The sequence below is a fragment of the Trichoplusia ni genome, chromosome 2, assembly GCF_003590095.1.
Source record: "Trichoplusia ni isolate ovarian cell line Hi5 chromosome 2, tn1, whole genome shotgun sequence".
Taxonomy (NCBI): domain Eukaryota; kingdom Metazoa; phylum Arthropoda; class Insecta; order Lepidoptera; family Noctuidae; genus Trichoplusia; species Trichoplusia ni.
In genome coordinates this window covers 828931-855284 of record NC_039479.1, presented here as the reverse complement: position 1 = coordinate 855284, position 26354 = coordinate 828931, and the positions used below count along the sequence as shown (strand labels likewise).

The 26354-nt window shown below is 34.5% G+C and overlaps 1 protein-coding gene across 1 annotated transcript in view; it reads left to right on the top strand.

Moving 5' to 3' along the window:
- LOC113502332 (zwei Ig domain protein zig-8-like) overlaps positions 1-26354 on the top strand; it is a 62362-nt gene that overhangs the window by 19140 nt on the left and 16868 nt on the right. Inside the window, exons 2-5 of the mRNA XM_026883872.1 lie at positions 7919-8065; positions 20819-21003; positions 21987-22103; positions 23397-23490. Of these exons, the coding sequence (XP_026739673.1) occupies positions 8008-8065; positions 20819-21003; positions 21987-22103; positions 23397-23490 (454 nt within the window). The 5' untranslated portion in view covers positions 7919-8007. The remainder of the gene's footprint in view (positions 1-7918; positions 8066-20818; positions 21004-21986; positions 22104-23396; positions 23491-26354) is intronic.

Here is a 26354-nt window from a genome sequence, read left to right as displayed (position 1 = left end):
CACTCGAGTAGAGTCACTTCAAAATATCGAGAGCCAACCGAACTTATGAATAAATTCATCTAATTTGCTCACATTTTAGTGGTTATATTTTCATCTCGTTTCAAGCGATACTGATATTAAATTATTGAGTTTGGACGTTGGATTATTTAGGAAATGTGATGTGCTCGTATGTGCAAACTGGTTTGTGATCGAATCATAATTTTGTAAATTGATAGTCATGTGTAAGTTTATACGTTCATGAGTGGTTAATACTCGTAAATAATCATTTACGAGTACTCATGAACTAAAAACTATGCCATTTGTGGTTTGATCAAAACCGCAAGCGGCACAGTTTCATAGCATGATAACAAATTAAATACGTAAATAACGCATCGCTACATCGTTTTTAATTTAATTGATCATCAAATACTATTTTGTATTTTAGACGAATACCTAACAACGAATATCTAAGCAGGCCTAAATAAGCTAAATCTTTTTTGCTTTTTAGTTACGTACAGGGTCTGCTAAAAATCTATTTACACAAAAATGAGCATACACAATAGACAAACCATCTAAATTCGCAACAACTAAAAGAAAACTACAACCCAATACAAGAAAACTCAGAAACTAAATTTCAAAAAGATTTTAAAATACTCGCTCCGCAATCCATTTTGCTTCTAATCCGCCTTTTTATAAAAAGCATCAATTGGCGGGTAAAATTAAATTCCCCTTTTTGCTTTTCTATCGCGGTTCAAGTGCCTCAATGCAATCAGGTACCGAGATTCGATTCCCGGAACAGACAAGCGGAATCTTTATCTCCGTGGAAATAAATTAGTTTTAGTTGTTGTGGTTCCGTAGGATGAAATGAAATGTCAATGGTATTAAGAACTATACCGCATTCTACCCGTTTCGTTCTATTTCCTCTCGATGTGAAGTCTTTAAGATCTTGCAGATTGCATTCTTTTGTGTTAGATCTTTGTCTTCGTATTCATCGTGTAGTTTGCTATGAACTTACTGACTGATGTAATATAACTTTAAAGTTTATTTAAAGAAGAGCTACTAAGAAAAGTTCATAAAGCGCATTTTTTAATGAATTCAGAATTAAATGATTTATTCTCTTCATTGTAATTAGGTACAATTTTTTTTTTTCAAAATACCATCTTCTCTCCAGTAGAAAAAACAACAAAAACAACCTGTCGAAAATATTTTACAGATTTCTATTATCGTCATCAACAAGCCTCTTTTTTCAATGCTTTCTAAGGGTCTTCACCTTCTTAAAATCACCAAACAAAAGAACCAAGTTAAAACGACTCTGCGGCTTCCAACTCCACTTTCTCCACAAAGAACTACACCAGATTTATTTTACCCGACAAAAGCCATACAAATATTTTATCGTGTTAGGAGGTAACGTCCGGATCCAAACACTTTCATTAATAGCTCCTTTGAAGATTTAAAGTACTTAAGTACTGGATTGTCGTGGATGTCTTATATTGGAACAAACTGCTCGCCTGAACTAGGTTCTTGAAATTTCCAATAGTTCCTACCGCTTCTCGAGAAATTTATAAGAGTACATTTATGTTTTGCGGAGTTTACAGTTGTATCTTCGTTGATCGGTGTACAAGGGATGTTTGGGTTAGTATTTCAAAGGATTTTTGTTAAGGCAATTGTTAGTTAGTTACCTATATCAGGATTCTGATGACTACAGATTCCAGTTCCAGTATTTCAAATCTAGGTTAACTCACGATCACTTTCTTCACCTTTTATCAGGACTATCTGTGATACATATCCAGTTATAAGCTGCAAGGCATCAATGATGTTTAGTTAAATATACAAGCAAATAATAAATACATCAGTTCAAAATTATAAGCTCATGTTTTCAGTACTTTTACTTGGGCTCTTCTAAGCCTTGTGATATAGATGAATTATTATTTATTTCACTTTGAGAGACACTTAACTTTATAGTTTCCGCAGTATTGATTCTTCAACAGCATTATTGGTGTTCTGAGAGCCGGTTTACCTTAATTAACCTTACCAAAATTGTAAAATAAAGATTGGCATATTGCAAAATTATATAACTTAGTAATGAAACAAATAACAGACAAGGTCCTACATATTTACACAGTTAAGAATTCGGAACATGGTCAACTAGAGGTACAATAACTTTTTACAACCAGAAACACAATACGTACAAAACGAGTAAACTTACCACTCCGTACTATTACTAACATAACGTACAACAAACTGCATTCATTCATTTTTATATTCATAGTAGAGAATCACATTTGCCCCGGAGTTGAGTTTGGCAAATAGAGCGGAAACATTTTAATATTCCACAACTTGTCTGCGTGCCCGCTTGCCAAATTCAACGTTCCTATGTCATTGTTGACGTTACTGCCCTTGAGAGAGGTATAAACGTGAAGGTTTTGTATAGGATTTATGTAAGAAAGGGGTTTTTACTTTTGCACGTAGCTGTAAAATAGGAATAGGGAGTTGTGAAAAGATTTGGAGATATTAAGGTTTGAAAAAAAGGCCGTTAATTATTAGAAGTTTATGTACCAACGAAAATATAAAATGTAGGATTATTTTCAAATATGAACGACGTGAATGATTTATATTGTAATAGTAAATTTGCATTTAAGCTCCAATTTAATTAGTAAACTAACAGTAATGCAAATGACGTTCTCATTCGACCGGATTTGATTAGTGACCTAAATCGCAGCTATAAAACATGATAAGCAAAAACAAATAATATGTATTGTATTAATGATTTGTAACCACATTTCAAACACCACAATTAATTTGATATTTAAATGAGGAAAAGTTATAATATCCGATGAGTTTTTGCGTTTTGCTAAAATTCATTTTACTCTGAAAACTTTTGCCCTAAGATCACAATGCGTTATATAAGAAAGAAAGTAATGCCAAATGAACGATCAATAGACTACCAACAAGCTTAGAAAAAGGGATCGTAATTAAGGCGTCTCGTAGCAGATTGCTACGATCTCGTAGCAAGCGTAGCTGACAGCTACATCGACTACGAAACTTATCTAAGTTCTCAATATTAATGAGTGACGCATTGACTGCTTCGCTCTTGATATTATGAGTGTATATAACTATCTACAGAAAATGGCACAACACTATTTTAATACCACTAATTAACTATTCATGTAATATTTTTCCTAGTTTAACCATACGTATAAATTACATTCACACTATAAATTTTAATGAAGAACAACATTCTGAAAAAAGATTACCAAAGTACGAATTTTTGATTATTATAAAAAAATTACCAAACAACAGGAATTATGATATCATTTTCACCTACTAAACAAAGACTAACAATTCATAAAAATAAATAGACAGAGAAGACGATCTTCATTATTACACCCCAAATTCAATTCAGTTTTATTCAATCCAAGCAAACTTTTTGTCATAGCCATTGTGCCAAACCTCTCAAATTTAAACTTTAGAACAGCCGCTTGTTTCGAAGTCAATACAATCAAAGAGGATGGGGAACCGACCTACAAAGAGAGCTGCTAGAATGTAACACCTTGTTTGCCTATCTCTACACTTCTGAAATAAAAGATGATTAATAGGATTAAATAAAATGTCAAAGAAGATATAAAGTAAAACTAAAATAAAAAAAATGTATTATTATAAAATGTGAGCAGTGCTGAAATATCTGTGATCTAAAAATATTGGTCTGGGCACATACAGACTCTACAGAGACGCCTCTGAATTTTAAAACAAAGATACAAATTTAAGACCAGCATTTTAAACGACTCCTGCTGTAAGAAATTTAATCCTTGTGTCGCAATACTAAAGGTAGTAGAATATGTATAAGTACAAAATAATAAGCACCTCTCAAAATATATTTAATAAATAATATATTTAGATTAAATATTAGATTAAATATTATAGCTGAACACTTTGATCCCAAAATCAGCACCAAAAAAACCAGTTACTCAGTTCTTAGAGTCCATTTATTAGCTCGATGCCTTCGTGATTGCGGTCTTGGATTCAATTCCGAGGGTCTAGCCATGTGTTGCCAGTCTTTTAAATACGAAATAGCCTCATATGTAACGTCCTGTTGTGATTTAGGGCAAAAATGTATTCTCTGGTATGAGAAAAATCTGCCCGAAATGGGGTTAGCAAACTGAATGCCTAAAGGGTCCTGGAGAGAGGAAATTTGGAATTCTAAGCTGCCATCTGCTTGATATCAAACCTTCTTATTAAGTTTGACCCAAACGTTAGTTGGGAGATCATGATCGAGAAATATTTTGCAAACATTTTCCGCTTCCATATTAACTTTGCCAGTGATACGGAATCTTAATTTGGGATCTTAATTACATTATCATATTATTATATACATTAAAGCGCCTGGAGATTTGGGTATAGAAGTACTTAAACGTTGATTATTATTGCTCATTAAAGGCCTTTGTAGATGGTACAGGTAACGTTAATATTCCAGGAATTTCTTTGAAGTTATTCCAAGACAGGCTAATGTATTCCTTGGTAATTGAAATCTTAAGATATCTTAAATCGGGTTTTGAAGTTTACTTACGATACGATACCTTGAGTTTTTGGTCAAGGGAAAACTATTGAAACATTTTTTTAAATTGAATGTTTTTTAAGATTTCTGACTGAAAATGAACCTGGTTTTGTAGAGCAATTATTGAACTTCGAACTTTTAGTCGTAAAAAATACAAGATGCATTTCTGAAGATTGAAATAATAGAAGGAAAAAACCTAGTTCTAAGAAATAGGTTGTCCGTAGAACAATCTGAAAATGTTCCCCGTGATCGATTGCCCATTCAAGTCGACGAAGTACTCCACTTCTGGTTTACTTATAGTTTACTTAATGAACTAACTCGAACCACCGACCCCCTTGGCTTCCTCCCAACTGTTGGAAAGCAAAAAAAGGATCCGAAGTCGGTCAAAGTGCTATCAAGTTCTCGCTCTCTCCTTTTTTCGGACGATTTTTATAATTAGTGTACTCTTTCTGATACTGTCATATTGTTATTTTAGTTTCTGAACTATTCTCTAGGAGTTGTTGAAAATTTTACGGTAAAAAATCTATAGGTACCAATTTATTCAATCTTTAGCTGGCTTGGGCAAAAAATGCGGAAGTTACATTTTAGACTGCTACGAGTACATTGTGAATACACTGAAAATATGGTACATCTATCCTCAGAATGTGTTTTCTAACAAGAATAGAATGGAAATAGAAATATCTGATGCACATTCAAAGTAGCATCACTTTTTTGTGATTTGATTGTTCAATTGAATTATACAATTGTCATAAAAGATGTAAATAATTGTGATCCGATGAAAAACTATAATGATTGTCATATTATTATGTCAGGTCAGTAAATTATGCAATAACTCTACATACGTAGTAAATAGCTAAAACATTTGCTACTAGCATTAAGCTAATATGCAAACCATCCTTAGAGAGACATTATTCAGAGCTCTTACCTAAAATTAGAAGTTTGCTTTAAATCCCGCAGAACTAAGTTGTTGGTATCTTACAGCCCGAACCTTGTTGTTTATTTACATAACTATTTGGTTTTGGGAAATCAAGGAAGTGTAACGTTTTCACGTGGTCAAAGATATGAGAGTGAGGACTTACAGTATATGTTGTGTTTTCTGTGAGAGAAGTTTTGTAGCGTCGAGAATTTCATGCACGTTCGTGAATACAGTAACTGTGGATGTGTCTTTGGCTTACAGGACATTAAATATTCCTGAAGTAACTTCAAACATAACGTTTGCTTTAAATGAAAAATGTTTGATAACATTAATTTGACAACTAAAAGAAAAAAAATAATTCTAAAGCAGGGCATGCTTTGTTTTCGCTTTTAAAGGTTGTAGAAATTCAAGCATAATTTTAGATTTAAATACAGTTTAACTCGTATTTGAAGTATGAGCGATTGCATCAGAGAGTTTGGAGAAAAAATAAGTTTTTTTCAAGCAGTTTTAGTGATATTTTAGTCATAACATTAAGTGTATTAGTGTAACATACACAACATGATTTCTTATCTTTATCCGTTAGGAGGCAATACCCTTTGGCAACCCTCAGGGAGCACAGTAGGTCTGATTTCATTAATACCCCAATCTTAGTAAGATGGGTCGGAGGTCGTCAATGATAAAATACGACGGTCAATCCCAACCATTTCCGCTCAAACTGAACCAGATTAATAAGCTATACACATTTTACGCCTAGATCAGTATGGTGACCATTAAAATCTCAATTTCAGTTCATCCCAAACATTTGGTTGGTTTATAGCCCCTCTTTACATAATGACCTCGCTTAACGCCCATTGGAGACTATTCCTATTGAATAAACTCATTAGGGTCCCCATTCACCCGTGGAACACCGGACAAGTCCCTTTTCAATGGCTTTATAAATACACGAATAGATCGATAGTTTTTGTAGAGGCTAGTCGACGTAGTAATTATGAGAAAAGCATAGACTTTTACTTGAATTATTCGCTAAAAGCAATCTCTATTATGGATCTATTAATATGGAAATAACTTAAAGATTTCTCAGAATTTTATCTCCGTTACCTATATCTTATACTTAGTGCAAGATAATGTTTTTAGCAATTTTGATGAAATTTTATTTTCTTTATATTAACACAACAAAGTTTCCCTTATATACGTATATTATAGGTTACAAATTATAAGAAATTTTAACTTTTAACTTAGAGAGAAAGCGTAATACACGACAAAGCTGCCTCTCGCTTCCACAACGAGAAAAAGAAAAAAAAACTCCTGGTAAAGACATAGATCTTCCTGAAAATGTTTATCCACAATATAAATAATGTCTAGACTGTACCCTATAACTAACACCATAAATTATAGATCTCATACTGTGAGGCGCCATAGAGAATCGTATTTGCTAATAAAATGTTAATGTAACTGATATCTGCTCTTTCTTTGAAATATCCCTACTAATATTATAAATGTGAAAGTAACTCTGTCTGTCTGTCTGTTACACTTTCACGTTTAAACCACTGAACTGATTTTAATGAATTTTTGATTATGGATTTGGTACAGGGATAGAGTTGACCTTGAGGAAGAACGTAGGATAGTTTTTATCCCGAACTTTTGAAGAGTTCTCTTGAAAACGCGATATAACCGACCTCGACGCGGGCGAAGCTGCGGGCGAAAAGCTAGTTGGACTGTAAATGGGGTTGCCAATACACATAAAATTGATCTGTATTACGTTTGTGTCAGCTTGAGATAATTGGTAAAGGAATGTTAGTTGAGTTTTATGTGGGTAACGGAGATGGGCTGTATCGACAGCTAGTGACTATTTTCTTAGGGTTGTACCCAGTAGTCGTAATTACGTGTTTGAATTTTAGCATTGGTAAAAATGCTAGCCGTTTTTTGCAGTTTTTTTTTTTTCGAAACTAGGAGCATCTTCTAGATTCAGGCGAAAAACATATTTTCCCTTGATATAATTACTATATTATACACATGGATTAGACAGAAAATAGTCAAAAAAACACAAGAGTACAAAGTGTCTTATTAAATTAGGCTATAATCATTATTTTAGTCTAGCACAAAAAGAGTTAGAGCTTATCCGAAACTTAAACTACATAATTACATTAGTTTGAAGCACCCATACTTTAATAAAAGCCATGTAACATCCCTTATCATGTTATAAAAACGCGGATCATGTATTGCGTGTCACATAAAAACCTATTTACAAAATAAAAAGATAATAACATGACTCGCATATTCTATTCATGGCATCTAAACAGTGTCCTATCCTCACCATACGCAGTGAACAATATCTAAACGAACGACACAATGAAAACTCAACTTTATCCCCCAAAAAGTAGAGTTCAAATTTCTTTGATCAATTCCCCGTCATTTATCAGTTGAAAAGAGTCCGTATGGTGTTTACTCATAAGGTTTTTTTTTGTTCGCAGGCTGTGATATACAGGGTGGTTGGCTGCGGTGTGCTATAGGGTGTTGCGAGCCGTGAAAGTGGGATTATGCATGGGCACGTGAACTAGCGATGTCTGCGGCTTTCCTCTTCACGGCGCTCGGCGCTTTGGCACTAGTCAGCCGTACAGGTAAGCGCGTTTTATATTATGGAAGCACACGCCTGATACAGGGTGTTAAGTAATGATTGTGTAGAATTGTTCCCATTAATGTACGGGATCATTGGAGTGTTGTTCTAATGTGACTCTCCTATTACTGTTGAGTAAAGATAAAATATGTTTCTGGAACTTTTTGGAAGTACGTCCTACTTTATGTATTTCGAATTTGTTGGAGCTAATACCTGTAAGTAAGGTAATTCAACAATTGATCATTTGCGTATTTTTACTTAGAAAATCAGTTTAAATTGAAATTCGACACCAATAATAGCATAAAGTACATATAAATAATTTTAACCATTCTCTTTTGTAACATTAACTGAAATCACGTGCTCAGTAATGAATAAACCATAATTCCATCTGAAAAGCATATCTTGCCTTCATTATAATTTTAATAGAAAATTAAAAAGCTACAAAAGCTCCATATACGACAAAATCATTATAAAACCGCTCCACAGTTTAATAGATACTTTAACTGTTTAAAACTCTCTAATAATGCAAAACTTTGAGCAAAATTTAACTTTTAAGCTGAACGTGTTTGGGCTGCTACTTACTGCAGCTTTTAACTGTTCGCCCCAAATCTCTAGGGAATGTGTTTGAAATAGACCGACGAGTGGTTAGGTGGGATTTTGATGCTCTTAGAGGTTCCAAATTGTCCGTACCTTTATCGTGGTGCAATATTTTAATTTCAAAATAATTAATATTCGTCATTAGACGGTGTGATTTGCACCTTCTAATGCAATGAAGCAATACACATACAAATTCCAGGAAGCAATCAAGCAATCCTTCTAGAAAAAAAGGTATTTGATAAGCCCTGGACTTTCCCTGGAATATAACCCTTTACAAACATTGGTACATAGGTATAATATATAGACGCGTCATCATCGGCCTAGCCTTTTCCCAACTATGCTGGGGTCGGCTACCAGTCCAACCGGTTTCAGCTAAGTACCAGTGTTGTACAAGGAGCGACTGCCTATCTGACCTCCTCAACCCAGTTACCTGGGCAACACGACACCCCTTGGTTAGACTACTGGCTGTGAGACTTTCTAAGCTTCTGACTACCTGTTAAGACTGTCAAAGATGTAGGAATAACAGCCGGGACCCACAATTTAACGTGCCTTCTGAAACACGGAGGAACTCGCTATGCCAAAGATGGTCACCCATCTACGGACCAACCGCGTCAAATATAGCTTAACCTGTGTTCGAATCACTTATGCGGTTATAGCCAAGCCACGAGCTCCTCTATATACAGACACGTCACAAGCGTATATGAAGCAAAAAAGAGACATAACATATCCTTCTTAGACATTACCAATATACGCCTACATGAGGTATCTAGAAGAAATAACATAAAACCAAAGGTAGCGGAACTCCACAACACGACATCACCATAGAAAACCATTCACTTGATTACAACACATTTAAAGCGAGACTTACGCAAACTTATTACGTAATACTGCTTCTAATCCCGCCCAAATTCTTCGTCTGTCGTTAGCGGCATGAAATAGTCGTTTACTTAAGCTGTTCCCAGCCTGACCTCGTTTGAAGCCTTCAATAAGACGCCTTTGTCATTGAGACGGACTCGGAAAATCTGACATATTTTTTTCCGTTTGAAAATAATTTTCAATTCTTAACAAATGGTATTTTTTAAACTGGAACATTAGGTGAAAGAGGAGTTGTTCACAGACTGAGATAAGTGATTGGACGGGAGTTAGCCGATTGATTGATACTCTTTTTCCGAGCTTGTTAGCAAGTAAATTGAAAGTGACGGTTCCAGTTTTTGCTTGATTTTTCGTATTGGATGATTTTTCAAGTTGAATTTATAGGAAAAATACTCGAGATAAAAACTTCCTATTACTACATCAACAACAGTTTTAGATTTTCATTTTCAACTGACTTCAGAAAGAGGAGGTTCACTATTCGCTTGTATTTTCTTTTCAGTTTGTTACCGTTCCTCAGACTGGATGAACCGAGTTTGTCGATAATAATATTGTTTCATTTTACGTGAAATTGCTGTCATTTGGTTCCATAAAAAAATCTTCACGTCCATCTTAATAGTTATTAGAAATCGGTTGGATGTTTTGTTCTTCAAATAACATTGCTTAAAACTGTTGCCTTTGGACCTAGTGTTTATTGTTGTAATAGAAATAGGTATACTGTTGCCTCAACACGTCTTGCCCATATTTGCAGCTGACAGTAAAAGCCATGCATACTCAAACATGTATAATAGCGACTCCAACACAGCTGACGGCACAAATTTGGGCACTATCCCAAATTAGTTGCCTCCTACAATGGCTAAGAAAGTGTCATTGCCGTTTGTGAACTTCAACAAACTTACACACACAAATCCCGATAATAGGGATCATGACTGGGTAAAATATTTTTTCTTGTTAGTCAGATACCTAGATAAATAAAAAAAAACATAAAACATGTATTTATCTGAACAATAAAAATAACAAATATACTTTGAAGTAAAGGAAAGGGCTGTGGATGTGAGGGCTGTTTGAAATTTAATCACAGAAGTGACATCACGAGTAAGTTCCATTTACTATAATTTAATCAAATTATGTTTTCGGACGAAAAATATATATCCATTAAACTACATGACAGATATTGACGAAAAAAATGCTATCATCAATACTATTCCCAAAGTCACCACTGTCTTCTCCCTGGCATTTTCCCAATCAATTTGGCATCCAGTTTAATATTGTAGTTTTATCAGCCGAATATTTGTCATTATTCTAGGAACAGTGTTTCTTGAAAAATGTAGAGCTATATATGTAGAGAGAGCTTCAGCTTTCCTATAGAGGTAGCTTCAGCTACCTGCACCGTTAAGAGATTGTATAAATATGGAAACAAAAATAAAAATTCTATTTTCCAAGGTGTGAATGCAATCTTTTAATCTACCATTAAAGCGTATACTTACCTACGCATACATAGAACTATGGCCCTTTAAAGGGTCTCACGGGTGCGCCGGTTAAAAGAGAGTGAGCATTTAGGGCACCCACTCGAGGAGAAAGGGAGCGATTACCCTAAGGGCATTACAAACGACACCTACCTACAGTACTTAAGGTTTCTAGCGAGAGGCTGTTGGACTGACAATTCAAATATGAATTTGTTACCTCATTCGATGAGGATAAAATTATTGGAGTAATAAAAAGTGGTGGTTTCTTAGGTTTACGCGAATGTTAGACATTGAAATGAAACTACTTTATCGGATTTTATCGCGATTAAATTTTAGATTTTAGTTCCCGACGTTTCGGAACCTTTGCATGTATGAGTATCATGGTCACTATGACCATGCTTGTGACCATGATATAAAATCTAAAATTGAACCGCAATAGAATCCGTAAAAGTAGTTTCATTTCAATACAAAGTGGGTTAAAAATATCGTTCATGTAACTGGATCCGATAACTCTTATTTCAATTAAATACTTTTTTGATTAATAAGTATCACAATATATTTATTTATAAAAATAAAAAGCGTGTCGCTAAAATCTGAATTAATACACATACTTCCAAAATAATTTAACTATTATAGAAAAAGATACGATACACTTTCTTAACTTGCTTCAAATTAACATCCAACAATAAAATAAATGAAAACGAGAATTCAATTCCATCGCATAGCAACCTAAAGCATTCCCAACGTAAATTAAAAATGTTTCTTCAGATAACAATTTCCCAAAAAATAAAAGCCTCCAAATAAAAATGATGTCACATAAATAATCTAAATAAAGTGAGAGAAAAGGTAGCATAACTTTCATTAATAAAGATACCTTCAGTAAGAAGTCTTGCTAACAAAGCTTGAATCTTTTTGCGAGAGCCTTTTTATACACAAACATCGTAACCCGGCAAAATATGAAAAGCTCATACATTTTTATATCTTGATGAGAGACGTGACCTTGGACCTAGAAGTTGAACACGTCTACGAAGTATCTAGACCGGAGTTATGTGTAACTTCCTCATTTTGTTTTCGTGAGTAGTGAGAGAGTAGTTTTGAATTTGGTGTTGGTAAACGAATGGGTCGGAAAGATTTGAAATTGAAGACAGTTTAAGATTTAGATCTCCTGATTTTATGTTGTTCTTTTTTCATATAATATAACTACACACTCTTTGTCACGATCAACGAATGACTTGAACCATCCGCTTCGGTTGTGCGGCAGCTGTTTACTGACTGAAACCCACCCATGTTCTTTGCTTTGCCTTATATGTACCTAAGCTCCAGTAACCCGTTTGGACTATCCCTGGCATTAAGTTCTTATAATTCCCACAGTAATTTACAAATTTTTGCTACAGTAACGCTAGTTTTTTTGCTCTTCGTACACATTTCGATGCTAATCTCATTCAATTGGCGATTTAAGCCTTTGAGTGACGACTGCCTTTACGGAATTATAGAGCCCGTACATAAAACAAGTCATTGGACTCCAAAGCCGGGTATCAGAGAATGTGACCGCTTCGTTTTCAAAAACCCTACACTAATGAACAGGAAAACCTTTCATTTATTCCTTTCTTTTCCGACCACATAGAGAAATAAACAGCCGTTTGGTCTCAAAAGGCAAACACATAACAATAACGTTCTTAATCACGAAATTAAAAATATCTATAGGTCGTCCAATTGTCCGTAACTAAAAGCACGTCAATAACAATTCCCCTTAATTAACTAACACCGGACGAGATCTGTATCTACATAGAAACCCTTCAATTCCGTCGCTATCCTATAACATCTGCTGTTAGTATCACAGCCTTTAATGCCATGGAAGATAAAAAAAGAGCAGGAAATGGTATTTATTTTAGGCGCGTCGGCGATCACTATCAGCCTTACAAATTAATCTGCGTTTGTGCATTTTGCATACACTTCAAATTTGACAACGAGGTATGATTTTTTTACCAAGATCGTCGTAAATCAGAAAGCAAATAAGATAATAGAATAAAACAAGGGACATTGCTACGAACCCTTAAGTATTAGGCTTATAGATAATTAAAATCCGAGCGCTAACATAACGCTCCAATGTATAAAACTGACAAGTTAAATCTCGGCATTTGCCAAACAAGATATTCACATGCCCATAGATTTGAAGCAACTTTTGTATTCCCTTCTTCTTACATGACATTTTCTAGATTCAATACTGCAACATTGTAAGACCACTTCCTCTAACTCTTCTCTGTCGTATCCAATACTATCCAAATCTCACACAATTGTCTCCGAACCATTTCGCTTCGTGACTGCCATCTTTTTATTTTTTCTCATCAAATATATAAAGGGAATTCTTCTGGCGCGTTCGTTAATAGGAACGAAGTCTTGATTAAAGTGGATCATGACAGAATGTAATTTAGTCCTCTGGATAATGTCTTATCCTCAGTACGTTTCTCGGCTTTCATGGCTCGACCTTTTAAATTATCCTCGTGTTGTTTTCGTTATTGTTATTATTTAATATTGATATACGTAGCTTTTGTTTTGTATCTTCATGAATGTAATTTTGTTGTAAGGCGTGCTTCAATTACTTATTTGTTATCTAGGTTATGAATTTTGTTACTGTCTTCAACCAAATATTATGTTGCGAAAGTATGTATAATATTATCTTATTAAATGTTGTAACGGTTTACTCACGCGTATTTATCGGGGTAGCCCGACTAGTTCTCGGGTACTCGAACGCGACCAGTTCGACTCGCGATCCCGCCGCGTCTGCTCATAATTAAGGAGTCCGGTTGGGTCCGAAACTAGCCGGGCTACCCCGATAAATTCGCGTGAGTAAACTGTTACATCATTTAATAATGAACCATTCTCACGATAGTTACTATCAATATTATCTTTCGTTTTGTAAGTTGTACGTATGGTTTTCACCTCTTCTCAATAAAATGATTAAAGCAATTTTTATAGACTTCGGTAGTAGTTACCCCATACCCTGGATTAACAAAACCTAATTTCTACGCGACTGAGAATGAATATGACGTTTCTGAAGATATAACTAAGGGCTGAAGCCTCAGGAAAAAACTACCGTACTTATAATTATCAATTCGATTGATTGCGAAATGTATTTAACCTCAGCTGTTATTACTACTAAGTTATTTATTAATTCAGCTTGTCAATGCCAATGTTGGGCGTAGGACTCACCCAAATTGTTAGACAACACTCGTTCCTCCGCCTTCTGCATCCAGTCCGAGTCACCTTTTTAGTTCATCGGTCCACAGGAATTTTAGGTTATTTGGCAAAGAAAAGTATTATATCAAAGTAAAGGTATACCTGCAAACACTCCTACACTATCTTCCCTAAAAATACATATTACCATAATAGCACTTTTAATTATTATAATAAAACATGTAAACAAGTTTAATGTCTCTATTTTGGAGCACGTTCGTGCGATGAACTATTTGATAAATTATTTGCGAGTATGCTAATTTGTTTGATGGGCTTGTCAAAGGCATTACGTGTTTGCGAACATTTATTTGATAACGCGTTTCACGGGTTGTTGAATTCAACATTTAGAGAATATTTGAAATTTCATTAAAATTAAACTTACACATGTTTGGTGTAGGTGAATGAACCAACGCTTAATTTGGAGTTCAGAAACCTTAGCAATGGCTTTATTTTAGGGTTGTCCTTATGGCTGGTTTTGGAGATTCTGAGAAAGATAATAATAAATGCTTCCGTGTAACGTTCAATGGGTAAAAGTCTATATTTGCCTCTATTTTGTGAATATTAGGGAGTTTAGTTTAAATGTTGATTTGGTTTTCCGTTGATCTTCATTAGGTTTAAGGACAAATTAAATCAGAAACTGTAAAAAGGTGAATTTGCTTATAAATAAATTCTTAGCAACACAGCATAGGCCCCTTAAAGTCTGAGGAAGTTTTGAACATAAACCACCAAGCTAGTTCATCATAATTTAGCGCATGGTTGGACGATGGAGTTATTATCAATCCAGTTATGCTGACGATGTTTTCCTTCAAAATTTCTTAGGTCTTAAAGTAACTGAGAAAAAAAAACTCAGATTAATTGGTTTGATTGCTACCTAATATAATCCGATACAGAAATAACGACCCCAGAAAGATAGATCATTACTAAATTTAACTTTTATATTCGTTAATGTGGCAAAACTTTTGTTCTAAACATTCAGCTAAAACAAAAGCAAAGTAATTAGTTAGTTGCTAACAAAAAACGAAGAAGTCTTTGTATGAGAACATCAAAGAAAGTATCGTATGAGTTCCATAACTCAAGTCGTACAATAGATGTCACTAGCAGCGCGTAATGACAAAACTGTTCACTAGTTGGCGCCACCGTCTACTGTAAAAGTTGGTTCGTTATGTTATTGCGAGCTGTCGGTTTCTTTGTGTTCTACTTGTAGCCCAGTTATAGGTTTTTTTAGGAACTCTTTAAGACCTAGTTAGTGGAAAGTTATGACGTATTATTAGTACGTATTGGGTAATTGAATCAGGACCCAAGTGTATAAAACTTCATTATTGTTTTTGGTGAAAGTTTTTCTCAATTATGTTGAGTTTGGCTTTTATTCGCTGGAGGCCAAATTTATAGCAGTACTTTTCATATTATATTTTTGTTATTAATATACTAAAAGGATTTGGGGGAGGCCTTTGCCCAGCAGTGTGAACACAGTGGGCTAGATAAAAAAATGGCTAAATCTATTTTTCCATGGTTGCCCAGTATTCAACCCTATGGCAATCAATTAACAGGTTTGGAACCCTAAAAATAGGCTGAATCTCTTGCACCATGTTATTGTGAAAAATAGACAGTTGACATTTTCGCAAATACGTATTGTTTTCACCCTACCGTTTTGTTCAAAACCTTCAGTGTCACCAGTTCTCTTGCTCTTAGTCACACTTGAACGGTTTTTATTTTAGTTACATAAGTGTCCAACACAAAGACTAAGGCCTTTTTTGCTTACATCCCAAAATGCCTAACCCAAAGTAAAAAGCCGAGCTCCTTGAATAAAACCAAAAGGACCACCAGCAAAATGGCTGCAATAAACTTAAATAAAGCAGACGTCTAATTAGTTCCCCACTCTCAACTAGTTACCGGAAGAGTTGACAAAGTGAAACACTAGAGCTGCCGCCCGACACCGCTCATTATAACGTCATTTACATACCGAATTCAAATTTCTTTGTGTCCGCCGCTAAGATTTACAACTTCTACGTGAGAAACTCAAATAATTACGTAGTTTGAAAAATGGCATTATACATTCTAAATGGGGTAGTGATGTGCCCTGAATACTGTTTAGTCGATAATTTAGTCGATTTAGATTAATGCGGGAGTCTGAGTAATTTTGTCGACGTGACCGTCTTGTGTAAGGAAATGAAGGCTATTTTTTGTAGGCTCTAGAAGATTGAGGATTACTGAGAATACTTTGAATATTACCTTTTTCTTTAGTTCCTTTTTGTTACATAGTTAATAAAGAGAGTTTATTATTATTAAATGTTTTCTGGAATCTATTCAAACATTTCGTTTTTCATCTTACTCTGTATGAGTGCAAATTATATTGAGTAAGTGCATATATATGATTATTTTTTTACCTAGGCCTTACTCTAGCACCAGTTTATACAGTAACAATAGAGCAAGATTAAAACGAAGAGGTTAGAAGTAACTCAAAACAATGTTTTTAACCGTATTTCAGTGAAGATACTGAAATAATGCCAGTAGGTTTCAACCTGAATCTTAAATTTATGAACTCTTACAAAATTAATGATTCCAGACCACGTTGATTCAACTAACACATTATATTTATAAAGTTAATTTTCATTCCATAAAAGTCACAGTCAAAGTCAAATAGGAGAAATTTTAATATTTATAAAAGTTGACTTTGTTTATTTAAAATGTGCGAAATAAAATACTTCGTTCGGAAGGCGATATATCATTCTGTTTGACGTACAAAAATGGTTTTAGCATAAAATTTACATTGAAAATTTTCGACGGGACGTAGTTTCGTAATAGTTTATTGACCTAGGCTGTTTATTGTAAAGCTGACGTTGAACTGACGTTTGTAACGTCATTGAGGAGAAATAAATACCTGAAGGGGAAGGTTTTAGGTTCAAGCTTCAAAACATACGTGTATAGGTGAAGACGCAAACAGTTGAGTGACTTGTATAATCTTCTAATATACAAAATTCCCGTGTCACGATGTTAGTTACCTTACTCCTCCGAAACGGCTTAACCGATTTTTAACAAATTTTATATGCGTATTCAGTAGGTCTGAGAATCGACCAACATCTATTTTTCATACCCCTAAGTGTTAAGGGTAGGTCGCAATAAAAAAACACTTTTATTTTTTGGATGAAATTGTTTGTTTTTATTTTTTATAAAGTGGCACTAAAAATATATACAACTAGAAAAAAAAATCGGCAAAACAACATTTGCTGGGTCAGCTAGTATATAATATATAATAGGCAAGTTTTTTTTCTTATTATTTTGCGTGAAGATGTTTCATACTAAAATGGTAGAACAGTTTACTCACACATATTAATCGGGATTGCCCACCTCGTTTATGATCCAGCCAATCTATAGATTCTTTGCTTTTATTTTATGTTCAATAGTTATTTTATATAAACAGCTAACTAAATCAACAAAATGTAAATCACAGCGTTTAACTTCACCAACATACTTTTTTATATATTTTAATCAAATACGAAGAACAAACTAATTGCTCATGAAAGAAACGATTTACTCTTATTTTCAGTCACAAATAATAATCAAACACTCATTTCAATAAAGCAAAAGTAAAAAAATACATCGATTAAAAAACTCCACTTTAAAAGTCGATTCCTCTCGACTAATTTTTTATCGATACCCATTGAATCGTGATCACATCACTATAACAACTTTCTACGAGGAGTGATCAAGTTCGCGGTTCGTTCAGGTGTTTTAAGTGGCAAGAACTTTACTTCCTAGTCGCCTTGATGTAGATCGTGACGAGTATTGTAAGTAACATGCTTTTACAGTTATTCTGTCGGCTTCCTAGAATTTTCACTTTGATTTTTGAGACTTGTTTTTAATAGTACTTATTGTTTATTCTGATGAATTAAAATGTGTATTAGGCATAATCTAGCTATTTTGTATTTTATATTGATCGTCTTCTGTTTCATTGACTAGTATCATTATATTTTAGCAGAGTATTATTATATTCATTATTTGCCTTATTATGACTTTCAGAGATGATAGATCTGAAATTGCAAAACTGTAATGGTGATTTTGTTTCAACAATTTGCTGTCCATGTATCAGTGTGTTTGTGTTATTTATTTAATCTAGAAACATTTTATCGCAGCACAAAATCTTTGACTAGTGGACCACAAAATTAACTTCAACCGAATTCATCCCCCCGTGATCACTTTAGACATTCATTGGGGTTTATTTTCTAAAAGTGTCAGTCGAATGCCCCGGTGGGTGCAAAGTTCAAAGTAAAGTACACGATTCCAGGTATTGATCCATATGTAACGAGTTTGCCAATTACCAAGCACGATTCCAATTCCCGCGCTGCACTGAAAATACGAACGGGATCCCGAAAATCATCTCTGAAAATTTTATGCTGCTCAAAAACATCGGCCAGCGTCTGTGAGCGTGCACTTAGAGCGAGATTGAGTGGTTTTTATATTTCTTGTTAAACATTTTTTTAGGAATCAGGATTAAATATATATTCAGCTTTTTGCTTAACTAAGTAAAATTTTTGTCATTTACAAATGCAGTCATTTAAGCGAATTGATACCTCATTTATAATGTGAGGCAATTTCAAATTAAACCACTAGGAAAATAAAATATTATCTGGTAAAGACTATTCGGTATATTGGTACAAACGACCACCTTTATGGACGAGGTCTTGAATCAAAATCTCAAGTCAAACCAAAAAGACGTGCCCTTACTTGACAATATCGATTGTCGTAGATAAAATCTGACAAAACCTAACTCGAAACACATTAAGTCTTCACAACATTATCTTTAGAAATACTGCAGTACTTTATATCAAAAATGCTATCTAAACCGCGTTTCTATCTTTCTATTGTTATATACTCGTGCTTTAGTGTTTTCTATTAGGTAATCCAGTGAGAATAGCCCGAAGACATTATGTGGATAAACACAGAAATGCTGGAGTTAGCTGTGTACTGTTTGCTTTGATACAGCTGCCGCGGGCGGTGCATTGTTATTGTATTGTACAACAAGTCTTTTAACACGACCTACACTTGATTTTCTATGACAAGAAACTTTTGGTTTTGATGCTATTGCTCTGACTTCTGCGATATAAAAAGGATCGTCTTTTATTTTTTTTTGTTCGGTTGTACACTTTCTAATATTAAATGATGTAACGGTTTACTCACGCGTATTTATCGGGGTAGCCCGACTAGGCAGTTCGACTCGCGATCCCGCCGCGTCTGCTCATGATTAAGGACTCCGGTTGGGTCCGAAACTAGTCGGGCTACCCCGATAAATACGCGTGAGTAAACCGTTGCATCATTTAATAATGAATCAGTCTCACTCTCTAATACATGATAATTATTATAATTATACTCGTGTAGCTTACGAATGTCTTATTGTTACGCACAGACTTCATCCTTTTAGAAAAAGTTTGAGTTTCAATCACCATGCTAGCTCACTGCGTGTTGGCGATTTCAAATTCCCATATTTGGAATCACTATATTCACAGTTTGTCAATGGTGTGTTGGAATAATCAAAGCAGTATGTACATGTAACTATGAAAACGTCACATTGGCATTTGTTTAGACCTTCCGAATGGGAATGTTGCGCTGGCCTTGTGGTTTTATCTAGGAATTTCAATATTTATTAGGTATGGTTTGTTACAAAGGCATTTTCGTTTTCTATAGTCCATCCGCCATAGTCCAAAATGTATGTGGGCAATGAGATTTTGCGTCATTATAAACAATTAATACCTATATACTCATTTTTATAGCTTTAAGTCAAAATGTACTGTGAAATAGAGAAATCATTTTTTGGATAGCTTATAATTAATGCGTATCAGTCAATATAAGCCCATAAATCCCACCCATTTGTCTATTAAGAAAATAGAGAAGGTTCTCATACACACAGTCCACAAAAATTTCACCTAAAAATTCAACACAAAGAAGAATCCTCATTCCCCGGATATTGTATGCTAGTAATTATTCATTCATTCCTTTCATATCTCACTCACTCGTTCAATCCACGAACGCCATTACGTTCCCGAATCACGTACGCATACGTTCAACTTAAAGTCGGAAACGGAACAGAAACGGAACGGAAACTCGAAACAAATATTTGTGACAACAAATATAGGATACGAGCTGACAGTTATTTGGAAATGTGAAAGGTGTTCTTATACAATGTATTGTTTTGGATTTATTTACTAGATTGTTTAAAATATTATGTGACATGGCAATTATGGATCTAATTTGGATCTTTCAAGCTACTGTGAACTGTGATAGCTAGTTGACTTTCCGTCTAACCGTCACAAAATGTTGTACTGTATATGGGCGACAGTCTATCTATTCTGCCCATTTCAATGGGTTATGAATGTTAAGAACATACTATATGGACAATTTACAATGCTTTAGTGATCCACTATCTTTTGAAATGAGTCTAAGCAGAAGACAGAAGAGATGACATTTTTTTTAATAATTAGTCATGCAAAATGAAAAGTTTCTAGAAGAATGATTTCCCTTTAAAGCCTAACCTGTTTTGGACCCAATCGGATTGTGAGAATTTTCGCAGGTTTCATTTTTTTTTTGTTTTTTCCTAGGTTGTACAGACAACACCAACGGCCTGGGCACAGATGGAGTACCAGAGTTGGACTACACAGATGTGGACTTAGGTCTGACACAGCGAGGTCCAAGGTTCGACGTCCCGCACTCCAAGAATGTCACAGCCCTGGTGGGGAAGACAGCGCAGCTGAACTGCAGGGTCCATGATCTTGGGAATAGGACAGTAAGTGGAATTTGACCAAATTATTGATTGACTGTCCAAAAATGTGGTCTTATGAGCTCTTAGGTTTTTTTGCTATGTTGGAAACATTCATGAGAAAAGACACGCAACTAAAAAAATAGTGCCGTGTTTTTCTTTTGCTTCTATTAAGGCAAATTTTTTTCTTGGAAAGCTCATAGTAAACGCTCAGAAAATATTTAATAATGAAATCCTTTATGAAAAAAAGACCTGGATAATTATACCTTTCTGGTGAAAGCTATATTTTAGGAATTTAATAAGTGTGAAGCCTACGAAGCAATCAAGAAACAAAATGTAAAGGTAAAAACATTTTTTGTCCTACATAATTGAAACGTCGATGCCGTTGGCATGGATTGTTGGAACGTAATGATCAAACCTTGAATGGAGCAAATATTTTATGTTCGTTCAAATATTTGCTTCCAATTTAGATAAAACTAGAGCTGATGACCAGCACTTATATTGAAGCTACAAACGATACATTGCAGACATCGTGTAATTTTGTGCAAGCAATATTTTACTTTAACCTTTTGCAATAAATCTCATTTTACAACAACCCGTTTTGGATTCAAACATTTAAATTGAAGTTCTCCACGGTACATGCTTGGCGAGGTTATATAAGTGATTACAAACTCTTCACAAAACAATACCATTACAGCTACCCCAGTTAAACTTGAAACCACAGAATTGAATGAAACCAAATAACTAAGTACTTCCACACGATTCAGGTTGAGGTTGACTTAGTAGTTTAATTGAGTTTTTGTTGATGTATTATATTGTTTGTCTATGTACTGTTGATTATATTAAAGACGTTTGTTTCATTTTCACTTACATCATTACGGTCATGAGGATTGTTTTGGTTCCGTATTTTTATTTTGGCCAGTATCCAAAAGATCTCCGTATCTGGCAATTTTCAAAACTTTCCTGTTATTGCATTTTTTGACGATATTTATGATGTGCTATTTGTCCAGGTATCATGGATCCGACATCGCGACATCCACCTGCTGACGTCAGGCAGGATGACGTACACCTCGGACCAGAGATTCATCAGCGTCCACAACCCTCACACTGAGGACTGGATACTAAAAGTAAGTTTAATAAGTTCACCGAATGCCTAAAGTTGGCTATGGTTAGGGTTACAACGCATTGCCCTACACCGATAAAAAAACGCGGATGACGTAGCACGGCGGTTCAGGTTTAGTCAGTAAAAGTCTGATGCTACCCATTTCCTCCCCCGAGGGAATGGATGTGCATGAGGATTCACCCGCCTTACCAAAAAAAAAGGGTACCGCGTAGGGCCAGAGTCTTACAGACTTGTAGTTTCACAAAAACATCGGTAAGTAATTACTTCCCGTTTGTATGTGATATTGAGGTTTTCGTTGAAAATCTGAAATGAATAATATAACCAGGATAATATCGTATTTAAATTTCCATTACATTCGTTACATAACCTTTGAGGAACAGTTAGTAGGAAGGGATTTAATAGTGATGGACTACGACATACATATATGTACGATATACACATAGGATAGGTATACATATGTCTATGGGCCTTAGTAGCCTGATAATAAAATGATCCATTATTATGACTATTTCACGAGTGACTATAGTCTGTTTCTTGATGATGACGTACATGTATATCCTCAAACGATTTACCGTCCATCCTTAGATCCACTTAAGCTATTTACTCTACGACATAAGGAACACGAAATATTGGAACTGAAGGCCGCAGATGACGTCACGATTCCCAAAAATGTCTGTCACACATGACGCCCACGCGCTTCATGTCAATTGAATAAGGAATCCAAATAACGCTGTATGGAAGACCGTACAGACAGAAATAGATTACAATAAATGAGATGACGGGGCAAAATGTTTTCGTCATAATGATGAACTTATAATCGATAGTGGTATTACAGTATGGGCTAACAAAGTTCCGCAGGTAAGAACCATTGTCAAAAAAAATATTAAGGCACAAAAGTATGATAGAAAGAACGAAGATCCCGCAAAGGGAGTCTGAAATTATATTTGTGATGGTATGTATTTGTATCGATCAAAATTCTCGCCAAGGCAATGAATTTCTGTAGCCACCTGCCCACTTCATCATCAAATGAGTGTCATAACAACATTTCATTGCATTGTCATACTTATGCACGCAAAGTATCAGCTTAACCGAAAACCAGTATCTATTTACTTTGCAAGTTTTGATAACAGAAAAAGGGACATAATAAATACAAGCTTGTAAAATATCTGTATTAGCTTTTCCCTCTTACCTAGCTAGTAAAACAAAACGACTACCTTTAAATAATTTCCGTTCTCGAAGTCAAGCCACATCTACAGCGTTCTGTCTGTTTAGAAGTTAATGCTATTTCTCTTTTCAGATAAGGTTCCCACAGCGCCGCGACTCGGGCATCTACGAGTGCCAAGTCGGTACCACGCCGCCCATCGGACACCGGATGTACCTCTCCGTCGTCGGTAAATACGATTCTGTTTTATTTTCTACCTACGAGTACTTCAAAAAGGAAGAATTTATTCATGTTTGGTAATTCAGAACTTCGGACTGGATCAACCGATAGTGTTCATTGTTTTCACCATAAAGCTGTCATTTAATCTCATAAAAAATCATCAAGTTTAGCTGAATAGTTTTTTTTTAAGTAAGCTGTGCGTTTTCATTTTTTAAAAACATTATTAAAATTATTGATGAAGCTAATGTTGATGTTTTGTTCTCATCGATACAAGTATTTATACATACACATATAGCGTGTAGAAAGTGAAAGAGGGATCAACTAAATTACTTTATTCAATGGTATACTAAGACAAGGTATATTTTAAATTTTGCTGAATAATGGGCTTAAAGGTATAAAACATAGGTATTTGGCGTTACATGAGATGTTGAGGTAGCTGTAGTGAACCTGCTTTTGACAGTTCCATTGTCTTGAATAACATGCTAGGCAAGGTTTTCAAGCGTGATATTATATTCTACATGCACTTAGTATTAACCATAATCGTCGCAAGTAAGTTTAACAGAGGTGAATGGTATGAGTGGTATTTGAAAACTTGTACTGTTTGGAACTGACCTCATTTGATTCAAAGTGATACATGTAATTTTCATCTCAACTTAAATATAATTTTTAGATGTAATTTTCTCTTGTCTTTGCCACAAAACGCAATTAAGTTGCGAAGGAAAGACTGACTATTCCAATCATTAACCGCACACAATCCAATTTAAAAATCTTACCAAGAATTAATTAAAGAAAACGTAGTAACAACTCTGTAAATCGACAGCCAAACCGATGAGGGAATAAATTTAAGTCAGTGTTCAATTAACAGGAAAAGTTCAACACACGATGTTCCAATTACATTCCGACGTTCAATTTACTCCACGATCTGTAATGACCGTTGAATCAAAGTAAGAAAACTCCTATTTATGCACTCTACTTTCTAGCCCTATTTAAATTTTCTAGAGCTAGCATTAAAGAGGACTGGGCTTGAAACGAATGCTAGTTAATTTATTCGCCTTACTGAGTTAATGGTTCCAGCAAATCTTTTCGTGAAATAAAAATGTTGGGTGTGGCAAAAAATACTGGATGTCTGGAATGGATTTTTTTAAATACACGACTCGAGGCATCTGAATCTTTTGATGTTTTTAGGATATGATTTTTTGTGTAATTAGGTTTATTGCTTTTTCCGCGTACCACTTAACCTTAATTTCGTTTTCTGTGGTAAAGTTTTTTTCTATTACAATTTCGGAAATAAGATTTTTGATGATTTCGTACGTTTACTCGTTTAAAAAAAAGTGTTGTTGCAATTTTACCTAAACTTGCACCTTCCTTGCTTCCAATGAATGAAATGAGTTTCGTTAACTGTATTTTAACAGAAGTGCACCGTGTTACATGAAACTTGGTACCGTTATTAGCAAACTTTGCAGGTGTAAAGCTAAATAGTCTAAAAGGAATACAAGAACAAGTTTATGTACCATCCGATTTTTTCTATTTTGTTCCTGAGAACTCATGAGGTACCTACAAATAAGTTTTTACATCATTGTAATAAGGCAAATTAATAATGAGTTTTGACTGTTAAAAAGAGTTCAATGGTCTCAGAACTCGTTTATATTTCTGTGCCATAACTCCTGAATAACTATTCCATATTTTTTTTGGACTGTGTTTAGAAACCTAAACACTTAAAACATATTTAAAAAAAAAATGAGATGGTTATAAAATTTTGTTTAAAAATCAATCAAAATAAAACGAATCACTACAAAATAGGTTAAACTAAAGCTAAAACAAGAGTTTAAAATTTTATTTTTCAAGAAATACAAGTATGAAAACTTTTTGCAATAGTGGGTCAAGCAAAAATGCATTGCGATTCTCGAGCGATAAACTTGTAGTATTACATAAAATAACGCTGGTATCCGTTTTATGGCCGACAGTTACCGTGAAAATACGTTATTGGGATGTTATTACAACAAACAGTTCACAATTTAGAGGAAAACCGTAATAGTATTAAAATATAACGATCTTTGGTAAGGTTTTTGATAGAGAATATGTGTTTACTTGATGATTCAGATATAAACCTATATCTATAGTATTCTAGTCATATGGACTTGAGAGAATACATTTGGACAAAAAAGTCTGTTAATACCGACGTTTTGGTGACGGAATTTACAAGCACGAATTTTAGGGTCGAACATAATACAGGTAAAGTGACATTTTTATAATTATATGTACTTTCTTAAAATTTTCTAAGCCATCACTGACAAGATAATAATATAGACTGACAGTAAGCTTGAGTAGATCAATGTTTGGACTTACCCTAAATGAGAATACCTAGCAATAGGATATCTGTAGGTTTGGCGTTATCACATACAGTACATAGTTGAAATATTCAGTCAAGTTTGACAAATCTGAATCATGCTTTCCACGTTTTTTTTTTTCAATCGAATACTTAAAGGTAAACCTTAAAACACTAGTAATACAATTAAAAAAAGAAACTTATATCCAAGTGAATGTAAATAGGAAAATAATCTCAAGTTATCTCAACAAAAGTGTCATATTCCCACAACTCAAATAATTCCATCCCTCCAAAAAACAGGAAAATGACGAACGCGAATAAAATGAGTGGATATATCTGGTGGCGTCAGCTGATTTATGTGGTTTGTGAGAATGTCCATATCAATACTTTTATCACGTTTGAGTAAGGTCACTGGCGACATAAAACTGTTCAGTGGGTAAATCAATCAAAGAGTATATTACCGACATGGCAGATAGATAGCTTAGAGCTTTGGGAAGTTTCTATAAATTGTATCAAAAAATAGTTTCGGGGAAAAGTGTTCTATGTGT